The following is a 21,251-nucleotide window of genomic DNA, read 5'->3' on the forward strand; positions in this document are numbered from 1 at the left end:
GATTGCATTCATTGTCCAGCTTGGAAGTACAGTTGTTACATGGCTGATTCTTACCACATAATTGCAGAACTGCTGCATGCTTCTCCATTCTCTGTGCAAGAGGGGTTACAAATCATGAGGAAACTTCAGACACTGTAGCACATTTCTTGTGAGGCAGAAACTTGTTAGAAGTCTTGTCCCTGCGAGTTCTCATGGGTTTAATCAGCAGGCTTGTAGGACGAGAGGCTGTATTGTATGGCACTATTGCTTAGGAATTACTATGTCATCTTCAAAGTGGTTTGCTGTGTAGTCAGAGGGTGGGGTGTAAGAGCCTCTACTTCATGTGAAGACATCTTCTATTCAGATGGGTTAGACACACAGAGGAATTATTAGTAATCAGCCACAAATAACGGAGCTATTTGGAGAGATGAAACACAGGTGAAAATGTGAAACACAAGTCAGACAGGCAAAATGCAGGGTTGTAATTGCCCAGGCCAGGAATAAATGTGCAAAGGCACTCAAGCACTGACAGGCTGAAACAGAGGATGGAAAAGAAGGTTTAAAATGGAGTTATCATTGTTGCTTCTCCTCTCTCATTTTAAACAAACTGCTGAGAAGCAAGTTGCCTCAGACTGAAGGAGCTCTATCAACATAGAACTAGTAAACTAAGAGGTTTGTATTTCCTTTTTTTTTCCCCACTACTTTTTTTCCCCCCTATTTTTGTAATTCTCAAATATTTCATTCCATTTGTCTACCTTTATTTACTGTCTGTTACACTGGAGATCAGTGAGTTAGGGACTGAGACTTGACTGTATAGCTGAAGTTCTGGTTTAGCAAATCAGGATTCTCTTGCTTGTGGGACAACCTATCTTCTGTCATCACAGCATGTCATCTTTAGTTTCCTGCAGTAAAGCAGGGTCACTCCTCGTGCACTCAAGTGGAAGAGAAAGGCATTCGTCAGGAGTCAGAAGGTGACAGAGGAGCCACTTAGAATAGAGAGAAGGATGCAAGAGAGTAACTCCAACTCTTAAAAGTACCTTCAGCCTCATATGTCTGGTCTAATGCTTGTCTCTGATGGTAGAGGATCTCCCATTGATGTAGTCAGTATTCATTGACTAAGATATAATAGAGTGTTTTGCATGCATTTCCTAATACTCTGCTTGGAAAAGGATCAGACTTAGAGACCTAGAGAAGTTCCTTTCAACCTAAATTATTCTATCTAAAGGCAATGAAGCTGGTGAGGGGCTTGGAACACAAGCCCTATGAGAAGAGGCTGAGGGAGCTGCGGTTGTTTACTCTGGAGAAGAGGAGGCTCAGGGGTGACCTCATTGCTGTCTACAACTACCTGAAGGGAGGTTGTAGGCAGGTGGGGGTTGGTCTCTTCTCCCAGGTAACCAGCACCAGAACGAAGGGACACAGTCTCAAGTTGTGCCAGGGGAGGTATAGGCTGGATATTCAGAGAAAGTTCTTCCCAGAGAGAGTGATTGCCCATTGGAATGGGCTGCCCAGGGAGGTGGTGGAGTTGCCATCCCTGGAGATGTTCAAGAAAAGCCTGGATGAAGCACTTAGTGCCATGATCTAGTTGATTGGATAGGGCTGGGTGATAGGTGGACTTGATGATCTTGGAGGTCTCTTCCAACCTGGTTGATTCTATTTACACCCTCTCAGTTTCAGTGGTAACAGTCACTGCCTACATAGACCAGAGAAGGAGGAATAAAATCCAGATTTATTTCATAAAAAAATTGCACTGCAGTTGTTTATTTGTTTTTTTTAATTACTGTTAATTAATATCAAATTTAATACCAAAAATACTGTTAATATCAGCACTATTAATATCATTTAGGGATTTTTTTTTTTACCCCAATGCTGATAACATTTGGAGGACTGTTCACTTGGGTGAATGTTAGCTGAGGGAGGCTAATCCCGTCCAAAATTAATGGAGAGGAAAAAAACTCTGGAGTTGTAAGCATTAGTCACTTGGAATCATCCTCTGGAAGAGCCTATCTCTTTTGACAGGCTACAGACACAATCAGGGAGCTATTTTGCATAAAGCTAACATTAGCCTATGTGAATAACTGCCTCTTTCCCTACGGCATTACTCCTGCAACAGTCTATGCTCTTTGTGTTAGTATTTGGGGCACCACTAATCAACCTCACCAGTTTTCCAGCTGACTTGATTCTTCTTGATGCATATTGTGGAAGATGAAAAGTAATAAAGTATTTGCACTTCAAGAGTTGTTTGTCCCAGCCTTTGCACTATTGCACTTTCTGCACACTCATAGATATCCCTCTTCCCTATTCAAGGTGAGGCTCACCGAGGGCAGCCTGATCTAGTTGGGGATGTCCCTGCTGACAGCAGGGAGGTTGGATTAGATGACCTTTGGAGGTCCCTTCTGGCCTGGACCATTCTATAACTCTGGGCTGCCAACACTTATGCCAGGAAGGGAAAGAGCCTTCCACGCAAAGGCTTTGCAAACAATAGACCCTGTTTAAAAACTTCCCATGTGGTTATGTTCCTAAAGAAGCAATCAGACATGCACGGAAACATCCACATTTGTAGCTAAGGCTGTGCATGCCATTTGTGTGAAGACCTTAAGCACAGACATGTGTTGGATATCCTCACAGTATCACAAAATGTCAAGGGTTGGAAGGGACCTTGAAAGATCATCTAGTCCAAACCCCCTGCCAGAGCAAGATAACACATCTTGCATGCAACTGTTTCCAAATATTCCTTTTTATCTATAGGAAAGCTGAAAGGCATTTGGACATAACCAGCCTACTGAAAATGAACAAGGAAGGGGTACCAAAATTGTTTGGCTGTTATTTTTATTAGGACTTTTCCTCCTTTCTTCTCATACAGTCAGCTCCTCACCATTGTCTCAGTAAGAATAAAAGATTGTATCTTTTGGTTTTTTTTCATTGGCCATAAGCCAGTGTACAAACTATGTCATAAAATATGCTTTGTTAGAGTATCCATCAAGTCTTTTACACACCTCACTGAGCATAATGTGCTGGGTTAACAATTTAAAATAAAGACTGGAATTAAAAGTGGGAAGAATCTCTTACATTCTTTCATCTAATACATAATAAAAAAGAAAAAGGAAAAATCAACTAGCAAAGCCCAGAAACAGTCTGGCAGTCCAGAAAGGAGGACACATTTCTGGACCAGGAGTGTGATCAATGGCACAAAAGGAAAGACTCTTGAGCAGTAATCACTGTGCTCTTTACCACTGACTCACTCATCTTTAGGCAAATCAATATGTCCTTGCTTATCCATATGTATAATCAGCAGCAGCCTGTCTCCCTAGAGAACTTTCACTTCTTTGCAATCCTTGGATGCATAATTACAGCTATGGGTAGATCTGTGGTTTCTCTGCAAATTTTTGTGCTCTACATAAGTCCAGTTATCCTACTTCAGTGAAAAAATTTACAGTTCTTCCTTTCCATCAGAGTAGGACAGTTCACCTGATTAGGAATAAAGAAACGTACTTCATATCACTAGGTCTGCTGCTGATCTCTGTGGTGTTGAACAGATCTCTTTGAAATGACTTACCTCTCCTTTCTCTTCTCTGTCATTTGTTTTGACTATACTCTCCCATGTGTCTCCAGTTTACTTCTTGCTATAAAGTGCCCGTCACTAAATTCACATGGAGCCATAGGTTTTAACATAAAGTGAATGATAATAATTTATTTTTAAAATTTAAAGCTATGTGTGTGTAAATGAATATTCTGATACTTCCTAATTTCTGCTCTAATAAGGCTTTTCTCTTCTGTTCTCATTCTAATACAATACACTTTTTAAGCAAAAATGCTGTTATTTAATGCAGTTATCTCAACAGTTATGAACCTATCTAGGAAATTTACAACTCAACAGAAAGCAAATGCAGGGTACCCTGTTACAGAGATGCTATTTTTAACAGAGAAGGAGATTAACCTTGAGGACAAACTAAGTGAAGTAGTATATTCATCATCCCTTGGACTTGAGATTGGATGCCTTTCCAGATAATACAGTCCAATTCAGCCATCAGTCACTGGCCTGAATAATTCTCTATATGACTTGAGTTTAGTGGTAAACATTCTACAGCATCTGCTAGGAGAAGAACAGACTGTGATACTAGTGGTTCCTTCTGGCTTTAAAGTATATATGCCAGGCAGATTCCTTTAAACATCTCTTGGTAAAAGTGTGTTTCCTGCCACGTTTTTAGGAAATGAGTTGAGTGCATTGGGGATATCATGCTAATAACAGTTGCTTGCGAACTGAAATAAAACCAGAACACCATCTGACGTGGCTCATATCTGAGAATGTGAGAAGAGCTATTCAGAGGTAGGTAGGAAGAAAGCTGAGGGTGATTTCCAAGGTGCTTTGACCTCATGAGCATGCACAAAAGAAACTGAGGTTGCCCAGGGAGGTGACTGGAGCCCCATCCCTGGAAATAGTCAAGGTGAGGCTTGACAGGGCTCTGGGCAACCTGATCTAGTTGAGGATGCCTCTGCTTACTGCAGAGAGGGTTGGACTGGATGACCTTTAGAGGTTCCTTCCAACCCAGACCATTCTATGATTTTATGAAATTACTGTTATGACTATATTTGAACAAGTCGAAATGACAGTAGTGTGTGGTTCATTGGCAGAAGCAGCCACAGAGCTGCAGACCTCCGTTTGATTGGGCTGTGAAGCAGGTATCTAAAAGCTTTAGCACTCTCATGTGTTTCCATCAGTATTCAATAAATACCAATTATTGGGTAACCTCATTGATGGCTTCTGCATGGCTTAATTAATATGTTGCTGCAACCTAAAACATCCAAAGTCTCTTAGCCTCAGAACTTGCAATTAGATCAGAGTTCAGGGAATTAAATGAGTACCAAACCTGCAGCCCGTTTTTTTTTTTTGTGGAACATGAGTCTTATGCTCTGTTCTAGGAAGGAATTGCCATGCAGAATTTCAGATTCACTGTTTATACAGAACATACTGTACTATTACCAAACTGGGAGGCTTGGCTAATACACCTGAAGGCTGTGCCGCCATTCAGTGAGACTTGGACAGACTGAGAGCTGGGCAGAGAGGAACCTAATGAGGTTCAACAAGGATAAGTGCAGAGTCCTGTGTCTGGGAAGAAATAAAAAACTGCACCAGTACAGGTTAGGAGGTGATCTGCTAGAGAACAGCCCTGTGGAGAAGGACCTGGGAGTCCTGGTGGGTGACAAGTTCTGCATGGGACAGCAATGAGCCCTTGTGGCTAAGAAGGCCAATGGTATCCTGGGGTGAATTAAGAGGAAAGTGTCCAGCAGATCAAGGGAGGTTCTCCTCCCCCTCCACTCTGCCCTGTTGAGACCACACCTGGAGTATTTCATCCAGTTTTGGGCTCCCCAGTTCAAGAGGGACAGGGATCTACTTGAGAGAGTCCAACAGAGGGCTACAAGTATGGTTGAGGGACTGGAGCACTGCCTTATGAGGAGAGGCTGAGAGCCCTGGGACTTTTTAGTCTGGAGAAGGGAAGACTGAGAGGGGATTTAATAAATGTTTCTAAATATCTCAGGGCTAGGTGTCAAGAGGGAGGGGTCAGGCTCTTTTCCATTGCACCCTGTGACAGGACAAGGGGCAATGGATATAAACTACAGCGCAGGAGGTTTCACTTCAACATGAGGAGGAACTTCTTCACTGTGAGGGTCACAGAGCACTGCCACAGGCTGTGCAGGGAGACTGTGGAGTCTCCTTCTCTGGAGACATTCAAGACCCATCTGGATGCATTCCTGTGTGACCTGTGCTAGATTTTATGGTCCTGCTCTGGCAGGGGGGTTGGACTCGATGATCTTCAAAGGTCCCTTCCAACCCCTAACATCCTCTGATCCTGTGTGGGCAGAGAAAAGCCTAGACCTTGGCTCTTCTAAATGAAGAATACTGTGTGTTGGAATCGTGTGCATCCAAGTCTTTGATCATTTGTTCTCACTGTTTGATATGCCTGTAGTGCCAATGTGGAAACTTCTTTCCCACTGTGGTAATTTTTCATCCAAATGTACAATAGTCTGAAAGATCATAAAGGACTGCTCTGTATATTCAATCTTAAATCCTTACCTAATGCACTAATCCCATCTGTTTTACAAACTGCATGGAAAGCAAAAGAAGTGCAAGAAGGAAGTAGTACATCACCAGATTGAAGCTCACAAAGTCTATCCTGTTGCTCTTTAGCTTCCTGAAGGTTTTAAATTGTTTCTAAATGTGGTCTCTCACAGTTGAATAGCAAAATGCTTCTATGAGCAATGAGAATAACGACTGAAACCTGTAGAAGACTACAGTTTATTCAAATACACCTATGGCAGTAGTAAAGTATAACTTATCACCAATAAATTTACTCAGTATAAATGAACAGGGATAAGAAGAATGTCTTTTCATATATTTCAAATTACATTGTTGCAAATTCAGAAAGAGTTGTCTTAATCTTGTTTTATTGTGCTATGATTATAGCTAAATCGAAACTGTGGCTTTCCAGTGTTGTATTTGGTGAAATTGAGATAAATTAAAAAAAAAAAGAAAAAAGATGCTGAAGATAAGGGAAAAGTTATCCCTAAAAATCTTCGTGTTATTCATTAGTACAAAATCTGTGGTTTAGGTGTACTTAATATTTTGGGGATTTTTACATGTGAATGAATTCTGTTTGAAGAGATGAGCGTGAAACACCTTGAACAGGGTTTGGTTTAATCTGCTGATAGAAACACCAGGAAGTGTAAGAGGCAAGAAGTCAGCAGGACATACCAATAGGAACTTTCTCATGGAATTAAAAGTTCATTTGAATCAAGCCTAGTACTTTCAAAGATCTTCTGGGCTAGTTTTCCAGTTGTATACACTGCAATTGCTTTGGTCTGACCTGTGTCCAGGGAGAATGAGTGAACATTTCATGCAAACTACGAGTGAGAGGTAGAAAGCTTTTTCTTTTGTGAATATAAGAATACTAAAGCTAGTAAACCCAATCAACAAATAAACTTAAGTTCCATGGCTGCATTCCATTATAAATCCTTTAGGGGGAATTTCTTAAGTAAAACAAAAATAATGGGAACTACTAGCTTGCTTAAAGGATTTCCATCACATCACTTCCAGCGTGCAAGTTAAATCACTGTTAGCCAGTTTCTGGCTTTCCATATGCATGATGTTTTTTTGCATGAGGTGAAATCAGTGTACAAAATTGAAGATCCTCATCAGCATAGGAAGCACATGGAACTACCACATCATTTAAGATCAGTACGTGAAGCAAGCACTAGAGTTTCTATCAGATATTTATTTTTTTATCAGCTAAATCTTTAATTGGAATGTCCAGTTAGTTTAAATGCTGAATGCTGAAACACCATGGATGTTGGGTCAGTTGTATCTGCAGCAATTTGTTTAGGTGTTTACATGAAGCTGAAGCTACAAGGGACTGTATGTATGACAGAAAACTTTGGCTGGGAAAACGAATTTCTTAAGCACAGAAAGGGTGATTGTAGGTCTTGACTAGCATAATCACCCTTCACATTTGGTGAGTTATTCAAACTCCCAGTGGTTGGTATGTGTAACTATTGGGTTTGCATCACTAGATGACTGTGATTGTAAGCTTTTGGTATGGCAAGTTTGATGAGTGTGCAGGTAGCAGAGTTATCCACCGGCTCTGGGGAGCAGAGCTTGTTGGAACCGGAGGGGAACTGGGACTGGTGTCCTTAAGACAGGTTTGCTGTACCAGCAGCACCTGGCTGATGCCATGCTTTCTTACTCATAAGGTTCAACAGCCAAATAAACAATTCTACAGTTTTGTATCATAAGAGCTAGACTTTTGGTTGGGAAAAATCTCAGGGAAAATCCAGTGTTTGTAAGGAATGATGCACAGTCTGATTCTATTATAGTTCGTGTCTGGGGACAATATTTTTATGACACTGCTAAGAGCTCATTTTGTTTGTCCTAATTATGTGAGTTTATGTCAGAAGATCTCAACTTTCTCATTCAGTCGAAGCCAGACAGATCCTGTAGGTCATAATCTCATACCATTGGTGATTACATTAGAATGAATTAAATTTGTCTGATGCCTAGACAACATTAGGCTCTCCAAAGGCATGGTTTTGCTATTTGTTTTGGAGTTTTAAAAATGCATTTAAAAAGCAAAGTAAATTACAAAGACAAATAAGCCTACTGGTAAATAAAGAAAGAGAGGAATCCTTGTGTCATTTGGTTTAGCTCCATAAAAGTGAGTGAAGGTCTAATGTATTTTGGGCACTTGTGGCTCCCATGTCAATTTTTTTATGAGAGGTGTTTTAAGGATCAGCCTGTGTATTACACATTGAAGTTTCTATATAGTTTTGCAATGGAGATATGCAACCTTATCTATAAAATTGGTGGGAGATATTGCTCACTAGGACATGTCCACTGGAAGAACTACTGAAGGAGTTTATTACCTTCTGAATCCTCTTTTTGATAGATGTATAAGACATATATGTTTTATTACATACAAGTTAATACCAGCTTCACTGATATTAATACTGGTGGTCAAATGTGATAGCATTTAACTTTGGAGGCTTATAAGACATTGATGAACAATGAGAAGAATAGAATCAATTGTATCTAAATATTTCCTGAGTTCTATATATTATTGAAAGCTGGTTTTGAAGCCACTGTAATGCAGAAATCTTACAGGCTAACAATTTTTTTTTGTCCTATCCAACATTTCCAACATTAGCCACATTGCTCCAGAGCAAAGTACAAAACTCCTGTGTTGCTGTGCTGCTTTGTGGATGAAAACCATAAAGATTAGAAATAATATGGTAAAATCCTCTAATTCCCACCATTATAAGTAGTGAAATTGTTATGGGGAAAAGCTTGTCTGCAATTATAATTTATTTGGTATTTATAGTAGCAACTAGGAGCCCCAGCATTTATATTGTGCAAACACGTGCTGCAACAGATGATTTCTACACTAAAGAGTTTAGAAATCTGGATGAAGGGAAGATATGTGGTGTAGGAGGTATGATATATAGGCAAATGAGGAAAGAATGAAATAGATCTCATCCAAAGGCCAGAGCTCTCTTACAGCTGTGAGCTAGTGTGTAGTATGAAGCACAAGTGTTCATTCTGTGCAGTACAGGGTAGAAGGGAACATATTCAGAACCAGCTTAAAAACAGAGGGTTTTGTGAAGCTAAGACCTAGAGAACTTTCTGCTTTGGAGAAGTTTTCTAGAAATGAAGAAAAGAAAAATGTAGATTTATGTTTCCTTCTCCCTAGTACATACTTTCCCTTCTAGAGGTAATGTTGCAGAGTAGATCAGTTGAGCTGAAAAAAAATTCCAGTTATTCTTCATTTTGGAAAAACATAATTATTTTTTCTCCCTACATTTTAAGGAATTTAGTTGTGTTTTTATAGTGCAAACTCTCAAACTAAACTAAACAAACCAATAATATTTGACTAATATCTGTTAAATATTTCATTTTCACACAAAAATGTATATTTGTAATCGTCATTTTATGGATACATCTTTATACACAAAAATATATACACACAGCTTCTTCCTCTTCATCAGATACTTTGGGTTTCTTAACTACAGAATTCTAAAATTATTTCTTTTTCTGAATTTTCATCTGAAGTTTGTGCTAGAAAGATCAAGAAATTAGAAGGGAAAGAGATTACGTAGCAGTTGTGTCCTGCTGTTACTTAGATGTCATTCAACAAGTCCAAGTGCTGGGTTCTGCACTTTGGCCACAACAACCCCATGCAGTGCTACAGGCTGGGGTCAGAGGGGCTGGAGAGCAGCCAGGAAGAGAGGGACCTGGGGGTGCTGGTTGACAGCAGCTGAACATGAGCCAGCAGTGTGCCCAGGTGGCCAAGAAGGCCAATGGCATCCTGGCTTGTATCAGGAATAGTGTGACCAGCAGGAGCAGGGAAGTCATTCTGCCCTGTGCTAGACCACACCTTGAGTACTGTGTCCAGTTCTGGGCTCCTCAGTTCAAGAAGGACACTGAGCTACTTGCACGTGTCCAGAGAAGGGCAACGAGGCTGGGGAGAGGTCTCGAGCACAAGCCCTATGAGGAGAGGCTGAGGGAGCTGGGGGTGTTTAGCCTGGAGAAGAGGAGGCTCAGGGGTGACCTCATTGCTGTCTACGACTACCTCAAGGAAGGTTGTAGCCAGGTGGGGGTTGGTCTCTTCTCCCAGGCAACCAGCACCAGAACAAGAGGACACAGTCTCAAGCTGTACCAGGGGAAGTTTAGGCTGGAGGTGAGGAGAAAGTTCTTCCCAGAAAGAGTAATTGGCCAGTGGAATGTGCTGCCAAGGGAGGTGGTGGAGTCACCTTCCCTGGAGGTGTTCAAAAAAAGATTGGGTGTGGCACTTGGAGCCATGGTTTAGTTGTCAGGAGGTATAAGGTATTAAGTAATAGGTTGGACTTGATGATCTCTGAGGACTTTTCCAACCTGGTTGATTCTGTGATTCTGTGATCCCAAAGCATTTTAAGACGAAGCTTACACTATCGTTGTGAAGTATGCGAGCAGCTCTTATGCTTCTCACACAATCTGGGAAACAAACAATGGAGTGGATGAGTAACATACAGATACTGTGTGGTGTAGGTAAGGAAAGAAGTTCAGTTTTCAGATGTCAGCTTTCTCTACACCAAAAATGGTAGTGCAGGGTTGTGAGAAAGCTCTTTCTATAGGTAGGGGACTGTCCTGAATTTCAGAGAGTTTATCTGAATGCCTCCTCAGCCACCCAACATATTTGTAACCTTGGGACAACCTTTCCTTTTCCCTCACATTTCTGTTTTCCCATGTAAAAGAGATAGATGGTAGGTTCCTACTTCACATAAGATTAGGATTTATAAAGGCAAAATAAAACAAAACCAGACTATTCATTATCGTTGACTGCTGAGGTATTGCATAGAAAAAAATATATACAAAAGAAGAGGAAGTAAGAAGAGAATTATTCCCTGATGAGCTAGGGTCAAATCTGGGAGATCAATACAAGATTTGTACTTCATAACAGTTTTGTCATAGGGAAAATAGAAATGTCAGATCATTTCTTGGCCCTCAGATGAAAAGGTACATGGAATTGGTAATAGATTCCTTTTCTATTTGTGGTTGAAAAAGAAATGTAGCAAAGAACATTATCTAATTTCAGTCCAATAATGAAAATTGTTATTAGACAACAGTGCTTGCCAAAAGAAATAAAATGACATCTCTGAAAGAAGTCCATGCACAAGTCTGTCACAGGAAGTCCCAGAAGAGGGAGGGCATTTATAACAGCAACAAAAAATGTGATGCTGGGTGTAAAAAATATACAAAAAATACAAGCACAGTAATTGCTAAAAGGGGAAAACTAATCCCAGCTGTATCATAACTGATACTTGATAAAAATCTAGTCTTCAAATATTTACTTTTTTTTTTTTTTTTTGAGTCCAGCTAAACAAACAGTCTACAATGAATAATACTTAGAAAAAAGTGTCTGAAAAATCCTCATTGCAAAAGGTTTTCTTTTTTTCTTTTTGTGGAGGGTGACACAAGGTGGAGAATTCTCCCTTGGCTGAAGATATGTTAGTGATACTGATGCTGTTGTGAATCAGTAAAAGCTGGGATTGTTACTGAAATAATGGCAAAGGAGGGAAAACTTTCGAAAGCCTGGTTATTAAAGTGTCTCATCAAAGACAATGAGAGCTTTGGATATGGGTTCCCAGGGAGCTGCTATTTCACTTTGAGAGCTGTTGCCTTTTCTCACATGCTGTCTTCAGCTCTCTGTGCACTGGCTTCCAACTTGAGAGGCAAGCCCCGAAAACAGAATCGTTATATCCATTTCCATCATTAGGAGCAAACTTACAGTGTCTTGCATTTCTCTACTTTTTGTCTGAATCACATCTAGCTCAGGGCACACACTATGAGAAAGCAGGATTCCCTGGGTTCTGTGAATCACAGTTTCTGTTCTGCTGGGGAGGTGTTGGATGTACCAGATGAACAGCCTCTCTGAAAAGTTGTGCTGAAAAGAGCCAGTGGGAAGCTGTGCTACTGGGCTGGTTCAACCGCTGGCACCTCAGTGGGACTGCAGACATAGGGGAGGAGGATGCACAAGCACAGTGAAAGGTTTCACATGCTACAATTCATTCTGGTTACTGTGATTATCACCAGCAAATTCAGAGGGGATAACCTGTTGAAAGTTGTGCTTGGGAAAACTGGAGAGGGAGTAGCGTGAGAGATACAAAATGGGGGAAACATTCACTGTGATTATTTCAGCCATCTAAACATTGATGTCTCTGGAAGGCTTATATCCTATATATCCCTGCTGGGGAGACACAGAGATGTTTGCTGAGTTGTTTGGATTGCTCCCTGTTCTTAATTAAAGGATGATCAGAACTTTACTAAAGCTTAAATTACTGTATGTCCAAGACACAGTACTTGACACAGAAGAAGCTGCTTTGTCATGAAAGGGAGCACAGTGACACTAGAAAGCTAGATTGACACTAGCTTATTGTTATTATGGGTTTTATTTTTGCTATAATTACAAAAATGGATACAGAAATGCATTTTGAATGTGAAAGGGGGAAAATGCCTCCTGTAATGGTAAAGTTCTTGATTAGGTGACCTCAAAGCAGTTTACAAAAGTCATTGTTAAATGTTCCAAAAGGTTTCTTTAATTTTAAGAAATAAAAGGTTTCCTTAGTCATAGTTAGGGTGTCTTAAAATCTCAAGTGAAAATGTATCTAGCGTCTTTTACTTAAGAAAAAATGACACTCATCACTGAGGTTTCAAAAGTGGATCCATTTCTGTCCATAAAGCTAAACTCTTTTTCCTTTTTTTCACCCTCATTATCTTCTATCCCCTCCAACTTCTTCCCTCTCTCTTTGAAAGTGTTCAAGAGAGATGAGAAAAAGAGGTGAATTTTTCTTTCATATTTTAAAGTAGTTTTCAACATATGCCAGTCTACTGTTTACCAAAAAACTGTTGTAATTGTTTTCTCCATGTCCTTCCAAGGTTTTGCAGAGGACAGCTGGAGGGGGTGGGGATGGGGGATAGGGATTTTTGTTTGAGAATGCAATGTGGAATAAGAAGTAGATCTCAAGCTTGCTTACATCCAAAGTCTAAAGTTTCTTACATCACAATTCTTAAAATACATTCAAATCATCCTTCTGCTCAACCTGAAGCTGCAAAATCACCTTTTTTCTTTCTCATTTTCACAGGCATCCATTTTTCTGTTCTCTGCCTACCCACTGCCACTGTTTGTTTCAAAAAAGTTTTTCCAAGGGTTGCACGTCACGATTCAGATTGTTTGCATTTTCTGCAAGAGCCCCTAAGCAGTATTATGAAAAGGCAGTTTGTAGTTCAAAATAGGGGTCCAACATCTTCCTTGCCAGAGTAAGGGATTGTCCAAGTGTGTTAAGCAAAGGAAGGAGGGGAAATAAGATGAATCTTTACAAAAAACTACAGGAGCAACTGCCTCTTAGTGCTTCCATATGAAAAATTTGAAGTTAAATAAAGCAGAAGAAAGGCAGGACCCAAGTGATCCTTCCCTCTGCTACCCTTCTGAGAATAACCTGATGGCAGCCTTTATGGGAAACAGCTGCTTGTAAGTGCTCCAAACAGTAGCACTTTATATCATTCCACAAAGACAAGTCAAAGTATTTATAATACCTGTAACATACCCTTTTGATGACCTTTCTCAGTATGGTTTGGTATTTATCATGGAAAGATTTTCTGAAATGATTGATGTATTTGGATATTGTTTGTGTGACCAGACTAGGAGAAGGTGTCACGTTGTTTGCAGAAGGACAGGAGCAAAGGGAGACTCACAAGTCTCCGGTCTCCGTGGTACAAGTAATTTGTGGTATTTATTCATTTGGTCCTGCAGGAGGAGTCTAAATATGTCAGAGATCATTTTTGGTACCAGATTGAACAAGCTCTCTAAGGATAGCTACTGCTGACTGGCAAGAGAATGACCTTCTAACATAGTATGAAGGAAGGCAACCATGTATATCTGTTGTCAGAGCTGGGATAGGGTATCAGACTGCTGTGTCGTGTTGTACAATTGGTGTCTACCACAACTTTTAAAAAGTAAAAGGCAGCCTTCCCACACTGTGGGATTTTACCACCTAGGAGTACCACAAAACTCTAGATGGTGAGTTTCCAGTCCTGGAAGGTTGTTGGGTAGCCACCCATACACTGATCCCTCACCAATTGTGCCCCATGTCACACAGCTCAGTGTTGCCTCTGACGATAAAAGGCACCACAGACGCTTTTCAGATGCCTGCTGCTTTGAGACTGGAGGAGGTAAAAGTTGTCATCTCAGAAGTGATACAGGCTTCTTTAGATTAATTTCTCTGTTTTTGTGAGTTACTGCAATCTGTGACTTTTTGTTTTTGTCCCCAGTTATTCAGTTCAGTGGAGTTTGGCAGAAGATGGCTGCTTCTTCATGAGGGAGTTGCACCAAACAGGTTCTACTGGTAAGACCAAAAATCCTCATTTCTTATACAAGTTCTCCATCTTACAGAGATGCTGCAATGGGGGTTGAAGGCAATATGGCAGAATACAATCTGCACTGCTGATTTATTGACATTAATTTGAACTTACATGAAAGGGGCATGATTCCTCCTGTTGGCTGTTTATGGGGGGGGTCTTTAAGGATGATGCATCACTGAAATATACTGACAAACAGTCTGAAGAAAACATTGGTTTGGGAGGTTAGAGTTCAGCAACCTCTTGTGAACATTTTGAGTTCAAACACAGCTCTGTTCAGCATAAGATTATTTGCACCAAATACAAAGGAGAGATCTTTCTGGTCCTGCAACCAGTGAGGTCCAAAGACTGAAGTCTTGGAGTCTTTGAGGATATTAGCATTTCTACCATGGGTAACAGTGGACATCCTCCAGTGGCTTCAGTTATGATTTCAACTGCTCTTAGTTCTGCTCCGTGCCTTGAAAGTGAGCAAGCTAATGGCCACTGAGCTAGACACACACGGTTCTTCATTAGGAGCTTAGATCACTCTGTGATACTGCTTCTAGGCAGCAGTGCAAGATTTCCAGTCAGGTTTCAAGCTGTATGAATCAGCCAAGATCCTTTTGCTAAATCTTTGAATGTCAGTCAGTTACATCAATGGCAAAAGGTTTTCAAGCTTGATGCCAAGGTCACCTTAAAGAAGTATTGTAACTCTGTCACTGGTTAACTCTTCTTTGCATTATCTTATGCTATACAGCTTGTATCTAAAGTCATTTAGGGCTGTAGCCTGCATGATTATGACAGAATCTGAGCATTTCACACCTTTTAGTATGTGAGATGCCTGTAATGGATGACATGTCTTCAGATCCAAACACTTCTTGTTGTCCATGACTGCTGAAAAGTAACTCCTTGATGTAGATCCAAAATTCATTCTGGAGCTCTTCTTTACTAGCAAATTTCTTTGGTTTGGGAGTTTTATCTCCTTCAGTTTTAGTCATCACAGATTCACCAGTGAGTCTGCTGTACTTGATTCTCTTCCCATGGTGCTGATTGCAGGCAGATACTTTTGCATTTCCTTTCCATAGCAGTGATTTGCATAGCCAGTCTAAAGCTTTGTAACCACACTTGCCGTAAAATACTTAATCTGAGACACCTCCATGCTGTCAGGAGGTAGCAATTAGTGGAGCTTTGCCTTATGTGGAAAAGAAAGCTGAGGAATGAAGGAGCACTGGACAGTTTTCCTGCAAATATGGTTGTCATAATGTAAATTAAAGATAAGTTTAATTTTTTTATTGTATTTTGGCTTACTTTGCTTTTTGCTTACACTGGTACAAGCCTGTAAGACTTCTCATCAGCTCTTTATGGAGGCAGTATGCCACCTGTGTGCAGAAGTTGGCTCATGTCTTGTAAATCTGGCCTTTAAAAGAGAAACCCCTGATAAAATAGTAATCCTGAAGTGTGAAGAAGGTGAACTAGGTGATTAAAATGAGGCCCCTGTGGTAGCTTTTAACCTGTAAGTTTTGTGCCAAAACCACAGGTTTTGAACATATCAAGATTCAGGAATGGTTCAGTCAAATATTTTCTTTTAATTTATGAAAGAAATAGAAGCTCTAGGTCAAATTTACTTCTGTAGTTGAATTTGTATTTGGTCTGTAAAGGATGTATCACAGATTTTGTTTGCTGCTGCTGCTGCTGCCACTTTTAAATCCTTCCTCAGAACCTGTGTTAGCTGAAGCTTTTACAAACTAAAATTCCATTTTTAACTTGGTTTTGTGTGAGTGTCTGTGTAGACAGGCACTTATGTATCTGTATCATTCCTATTTCTTTCCTCTAGGACTTTTAACAGGGTTTCAAAATGTCATGTGCAAACATACAACCACACATATATTTCTTTGGGGGGCGGGCTAATAAAAGCAGAAAGTCCTAGAAATCTTGGGACACAGTCTTTGAGACATTCAACAAAATTGTACTCAGTGAAGAGGGTCAGAGAGCTGCAAAGAACATCCCTGTTTGTGGATGCTTGTGTCCAGTAATGCACTCCAAACCTTTTGAAGTTTCCCATCATTATGTACAGTATTGGGTTGTTGTGAATTGAGCTGATGGATGGCTGCAATAAGAATAATGATAAAAATTATTATTTTCCCTTTCCATGGAGCTCAAACTTTGAAGGCCTCATAGAACCTAGCAAATACAACAACTTGGGCTTGGAGCTTCAAAGGCAAAGAGTAAGCTAAAAAGATGAAAAGATGTTCCAACCATCCATCTAATTCCCTACAGCCATAAACAAAACATGAAACTGTTAGCCTGTGTTTTCACCTTGAAGAAAATATCCCTTGCATAACACACCTCAATGTAAGCTCAACTGTATTTCTGCTATCAAAATACAACTTGGGGAGAAAGTGTTGCATCTCATTCTGCCTTATTTATTATGACCATTGTGACCTTGGGAGAAAAATAAGTACTGTTAGCTGCAGTTATATGGACACTTTCTTGTCCTCAAAACCATCCATAGTAAAAAAACAGAGCTGTCCATGTGTAATTGAGAGCAGGTACATCAGAGTGGACTTTTCTATGCTTTTCCAGTTCTGTGCAGCTAAGCACCTGAGGACAAAACAGGCACTGCAGTGCTGAATCAAAAGAGCAGCCCTTTGCAATGGCCACTGCTGACTCCTCATGCAAGAAGAGCAAATGGGAGCTGGAGCATTACAGGGTGCAGATGTACAGTTGAAATCCAGACTTCTACAGCATCACCTTTATAGCCAGTGCTGATGTATAACTTGTGTAGAGCCTTGCTCAGTGCCCTGTAAATTTGTTTGGCTGTTGGCTTGTTGTTTGCTGTTGTTTTTTGTTTTTTTTTTTTTTATTTACTATACATTTTGGCTTGGAAATATGCAGAATCTAATCAACCTGAAAAGTCAGAAGAATGACTTCCAGTTATTCTTGAGGGCAGAAATGAGTATTGAAGGAAAACAGCCAGAAGTCACCACTTTTGAAGGCAGGCAGGCTGTGAGGATAATCTCTCCTGTTCTTGGTGCTTCCTTTAAATCAAATAATTTTGAAGGGATCAAGCAGGCCATTCTCTGTATTTTGCAGAGAATGAGGGCTGTAATATCTGTGGAGAATGAAGGCTATATTCTGATATCTAAGGAAAGTTGAGCTGTTGCTCTAATACAGTCTGCTTCCAGGACTATCTAAACTGTTGGGACTTTACAGGAAGGCACTGGGATAGGTGAGAAAGATACAAAGCAAAACCTTTGGCATCAGGCTTTCCTGAGACTGCGTTTACTTAATGCTGCTTCTTTTGACACAGAAGGCGCATCTGGAAGACTTTAAAGACTTTTAAATGGATTTGAATGGTTGATAAAAGTAAAGATGAAATTTCCTGATTACTTGCTGGTATTTTAATTGCCATTTTACTGTATCTTGTGGTCTTGTAAATAGTTTGTGGGCCACTCTAAATCTTGTGAGTAAAGACCACTGAGCTTGCTAGTTGTAGTATTGAGAAGGCTCTGCCTGCAAATGCTCTCAGAGGAATTGTAGTGTCTTTTACAGCTGCATTTTTTTGGTTTTGTTTTTGTTTTGTATCTGTTTCCAAGGGAATTTTCTTTTTCATTTGCTTATTTTTTGGCTGCTCTGTGAAACACCTCCTCCTGCTACCACCCCAGAGAAATTTAAACCCCTGCTCTGTGAAACACCTCCTCCTGCTACCACCCCAGAGAAATTTAAACCCCTGAAGATCAATTTGCTGATGCCTGCTGCATAATTTTGAGAAAACACTCTGTGTAGAGACAACTCAGCTCATTGTAGCTCATATGTATTTTGTATTCTTCTATCCTCTGTTTTATTAAGGGGAGTCATTAACATGAAAATAGAATATTTGTTTATTCAGAGCTCCTCTGTTCTTCCTCTCATTCTTTCACCTGCAGCTTCAAGTGGTGCCCTGTCATCTATACTTGTCATAAAAGAGATTGTAACATCACTCTGTAGAGGAAGTTATCAGATGGGGGATAAGACATAAAAATTTAAAATGAGAGGTGACAAGTTTTCTTAAAAAATAAAAACCTCTTTACCTCGTTAACAGTAAGGACACATTTGTGTTGGGCAGGCTTTAGGGTTGGGCTACTGTAAAACCATCACCTCTAATAATTGCTCTAATTTGGATTTTTTTTCCCACATATCTCTTTGCATAATCTAGGTATGCAAAAATGATAGACTGAGAAAAGTCTAATCCACTCAGAGTCAGCCATACATTGTGTCTGATGGCAAAATAAGCAAAGCCACCCTGCATACAATCCCAAAGCATTGCAGTTCTGCACTGAATCAACAATGTTCAGGTTTCTTAATTATTTCTTTGCCAGGGTCTTGAGATTTTGCTGTTAAATGTGCTGTGACAGAAGAATTCATGAAAGTTATCAAGGTACTTAGTAATTCTGGAATAGTGCTCTGTGAAAATACTCTAATTACTTGGAAGAAGTATTCTAAGCAGTCTAAGTTCAGTGGGATAGTACAGAAACAGCAAGCTTAGTAATTGTGGAATGGTGCTCCATGAAAATACCCTAATTACTTGGAAGAAGTATTTTAAGCAGTCTAAGTTCAGTGGGATAGTACAGAAACAGCAAGTTAATATACAAGGATTATTGCTGATTGCACATGTAGTTATCATTAGGGGAAATGGATGCAGTAGATGCTAGCTAGAAGAGCTGGATAAATGCTTTATCTAAATACAGCTGAGTTTAATTTTTCTGATACTTGGTGATTTTCAGCATACATTCCTATGGTGGAATTTTGCTGGCAAAGACACTGTTTTGTAGTGAATACAAATGTGAATACCAATGTGCACACAACAGTAAATCAGTCATATTATGAATAATTTTGTCTTTTTTTCTTCTTGCATTTTTAAGTGGTTCAGTCGTCTAGTCACATTCATGACCAGTAGTTGCAAAACAAAAAAAAAAAAAAAAAACAAAAACCCAAACCACCCCAGCACCTAGTCAAAGTGCATATAGTTCAATATAGCAGAAATATAAATGCAGGAGTTGCTCATTAAATGCTATATTTTTATTCTGGTCCTCAGATGAAGTCATGGCTTCAACTAGAAATCATTTTATGAAAGTCAGTAAGTCAAAGCCTCACAATTGGAGCTGGTTCTAACAAAAAAAAAAAAAAAAGCTTAAAAAGCTCATTAAAATGTCTGCAAAATGCAAAATGTACTACTTTTTTTTCTTTTCCCATCAAAATGAGGTGTTTTCTGAAAAGATTCTCAGCTTGTGTTGACCATAACCTAACCTTGAAATACTAAGAGGGGAAAAATGATTCTATAATAAGTGTCTTTAAAATTGTCATAAAATGAACAACAGAAAAGCCAGCTAGAAATTATATCAGTTGTATAATAATTAACTGTATCAGTGCTGTTGGTTTATTTTTTTTTACTTATTTGAGTATTGTATCCTGATATTTATGTAGGAGAAATACAAAATAAATACCAATCCATACTTCAAGAACATCAGAGAGCTTTAAAGGTAAGAGGGCTGGAGCACCTCATCCTGTGAAGAAAGACTGAGAGCTGGAGTTGTTCGATCTGGAGAACAGAAAGCTCCTTATTGCAGCCTTTCAATGCTTAAAGGGAGCCTCCAAGAAAAATGGAGAGACTCTACTGGTGCAAGGACTGTACTCACAGGACAAGGAATAGCAGTTTTAAACTTAAAGAGGGTCCATTTATATTAGATATAAGGAAGAAAAATTTCACTATGAGGGGTGGTGAGACACCTGCTCAGATAAGTTGTGACTCCACTGTGACTGGAAATATTCAAGGCCATGATGGATGGGGCTTTGAATAGCCAAATGGAATGAAGGATGCCCTTGCCCATGGCAGGAAGTATGACTACATTGTCTTTAAAGGTCTGTTCCAACCCAAACAATACAACTCAGGACTTTCAGGTGCTACATAGATGTAACAGGCTGATTAGGTGTAAAAAACTTATCATGGTATATCTCTTTTCCAGTAGGGTCATGTATCCATCATGTTAATGGTACCCTGAAGAAATTACAGGGGATGTATCAATTTGGTAGGAGATGTTGATACATCTCTGCTCTTTTGTTAAGCATAAGAAAGAGAAGGAAATGGATTCAAACATTGTAATAAAGCAGCCAACCATTTTTCCCCTCAAACAATTCAAAGATGTGCACACACTGAAAGAGAGAAAAAGATAAACTGATAAGGAAGCAGCTTGGAGGAGAGATGAGCAGATAGGGCTGTATTTGTGTTTCTTCTATGAACAATGGCAAACTGTTAATTGTAGAGTATCTTTTATTTTGCAGAGGAGGCTAGAGACTATATTTTTAAATGCCATGACTGTATTCATTGGAGCAAGTGAGAGAGCTGAAAGTCAAGGGAAAAAGCTATCACAGTATCCCAGTATATCAGAGGTAGAAGGGACCTCAAGAGATCACCAGGTCCAACCCCCCTACCAAAGCAGAATCACCTAGGATAGTCCGCACAGGAACTCTCTAGAGACTAGAGTTGAAAGTCTCTAGAGAAGAAGACTCCACAAGCCCCCTGGGCAGCCTGTTCCAGTGCTCTATCACTCTCACTGTAAAGTTTCTCCTCATGTTGAGGTGAAATCTTCTATGTTCAAGTTTGAACCCATTGTTCCTTGTTTTATCACTGTGTACCACCAAAAAGAGCCTGGCCCCCTCCACTTGACACCCACCCCTCAGATATTTATAGACATTGATCAGATCCCCTCTCAGTCTTCTCTTCTCCAGACTAAACAGCCCCAGGGCTCTCAGTCTCTCTTCACAGGGGAGATGCTCAAGTCCCCTAATCATCCTCGTGGCTCTCCGTTGGATTCTCTCC

The 21,251-nt window shown here is 39.9% G+C and overlaps 1 protein-coding gene across 1 annotated transcript in view; it reads left to right on the forward strand.

The window, feature by feature from the left end:
• Positions 1–21,251, forward strand: part of SORCS1 (sortilin related VPS10 domain containing receptor 1) — a 297,502-nt gene that overhangs the window by 182,964 nt on the left and 93,287 nt on the right. Inside the window, exon 5 of the mRNA XM_054382572.1 lies at positions 14,330–14,403. Within this exon, the coding sequence (XP_054238547.1) occupies positions 14,330–14,403 (74 nt within the window). The remainder of the gene's footprint in view (positions 1–14,329; positions 14,404–21,251) is intronic.

The sequence above is a fragment of the Indicator indicator genome, chromosome 7 (genome assembly GCF_027791375.1).
Source record: "Indicator indicator isolate 239-I01 chromosome 7, UM_Iind_1.1, whole genome shotgun sequence".
In the NCBI taxonomy this organism is placed as follows: domain Eukaryota; kingdom Metazoa; phylum Chordata; class Aves; order Piciformes; family Indicatoridae; genus Indicator; species Indicator indicator.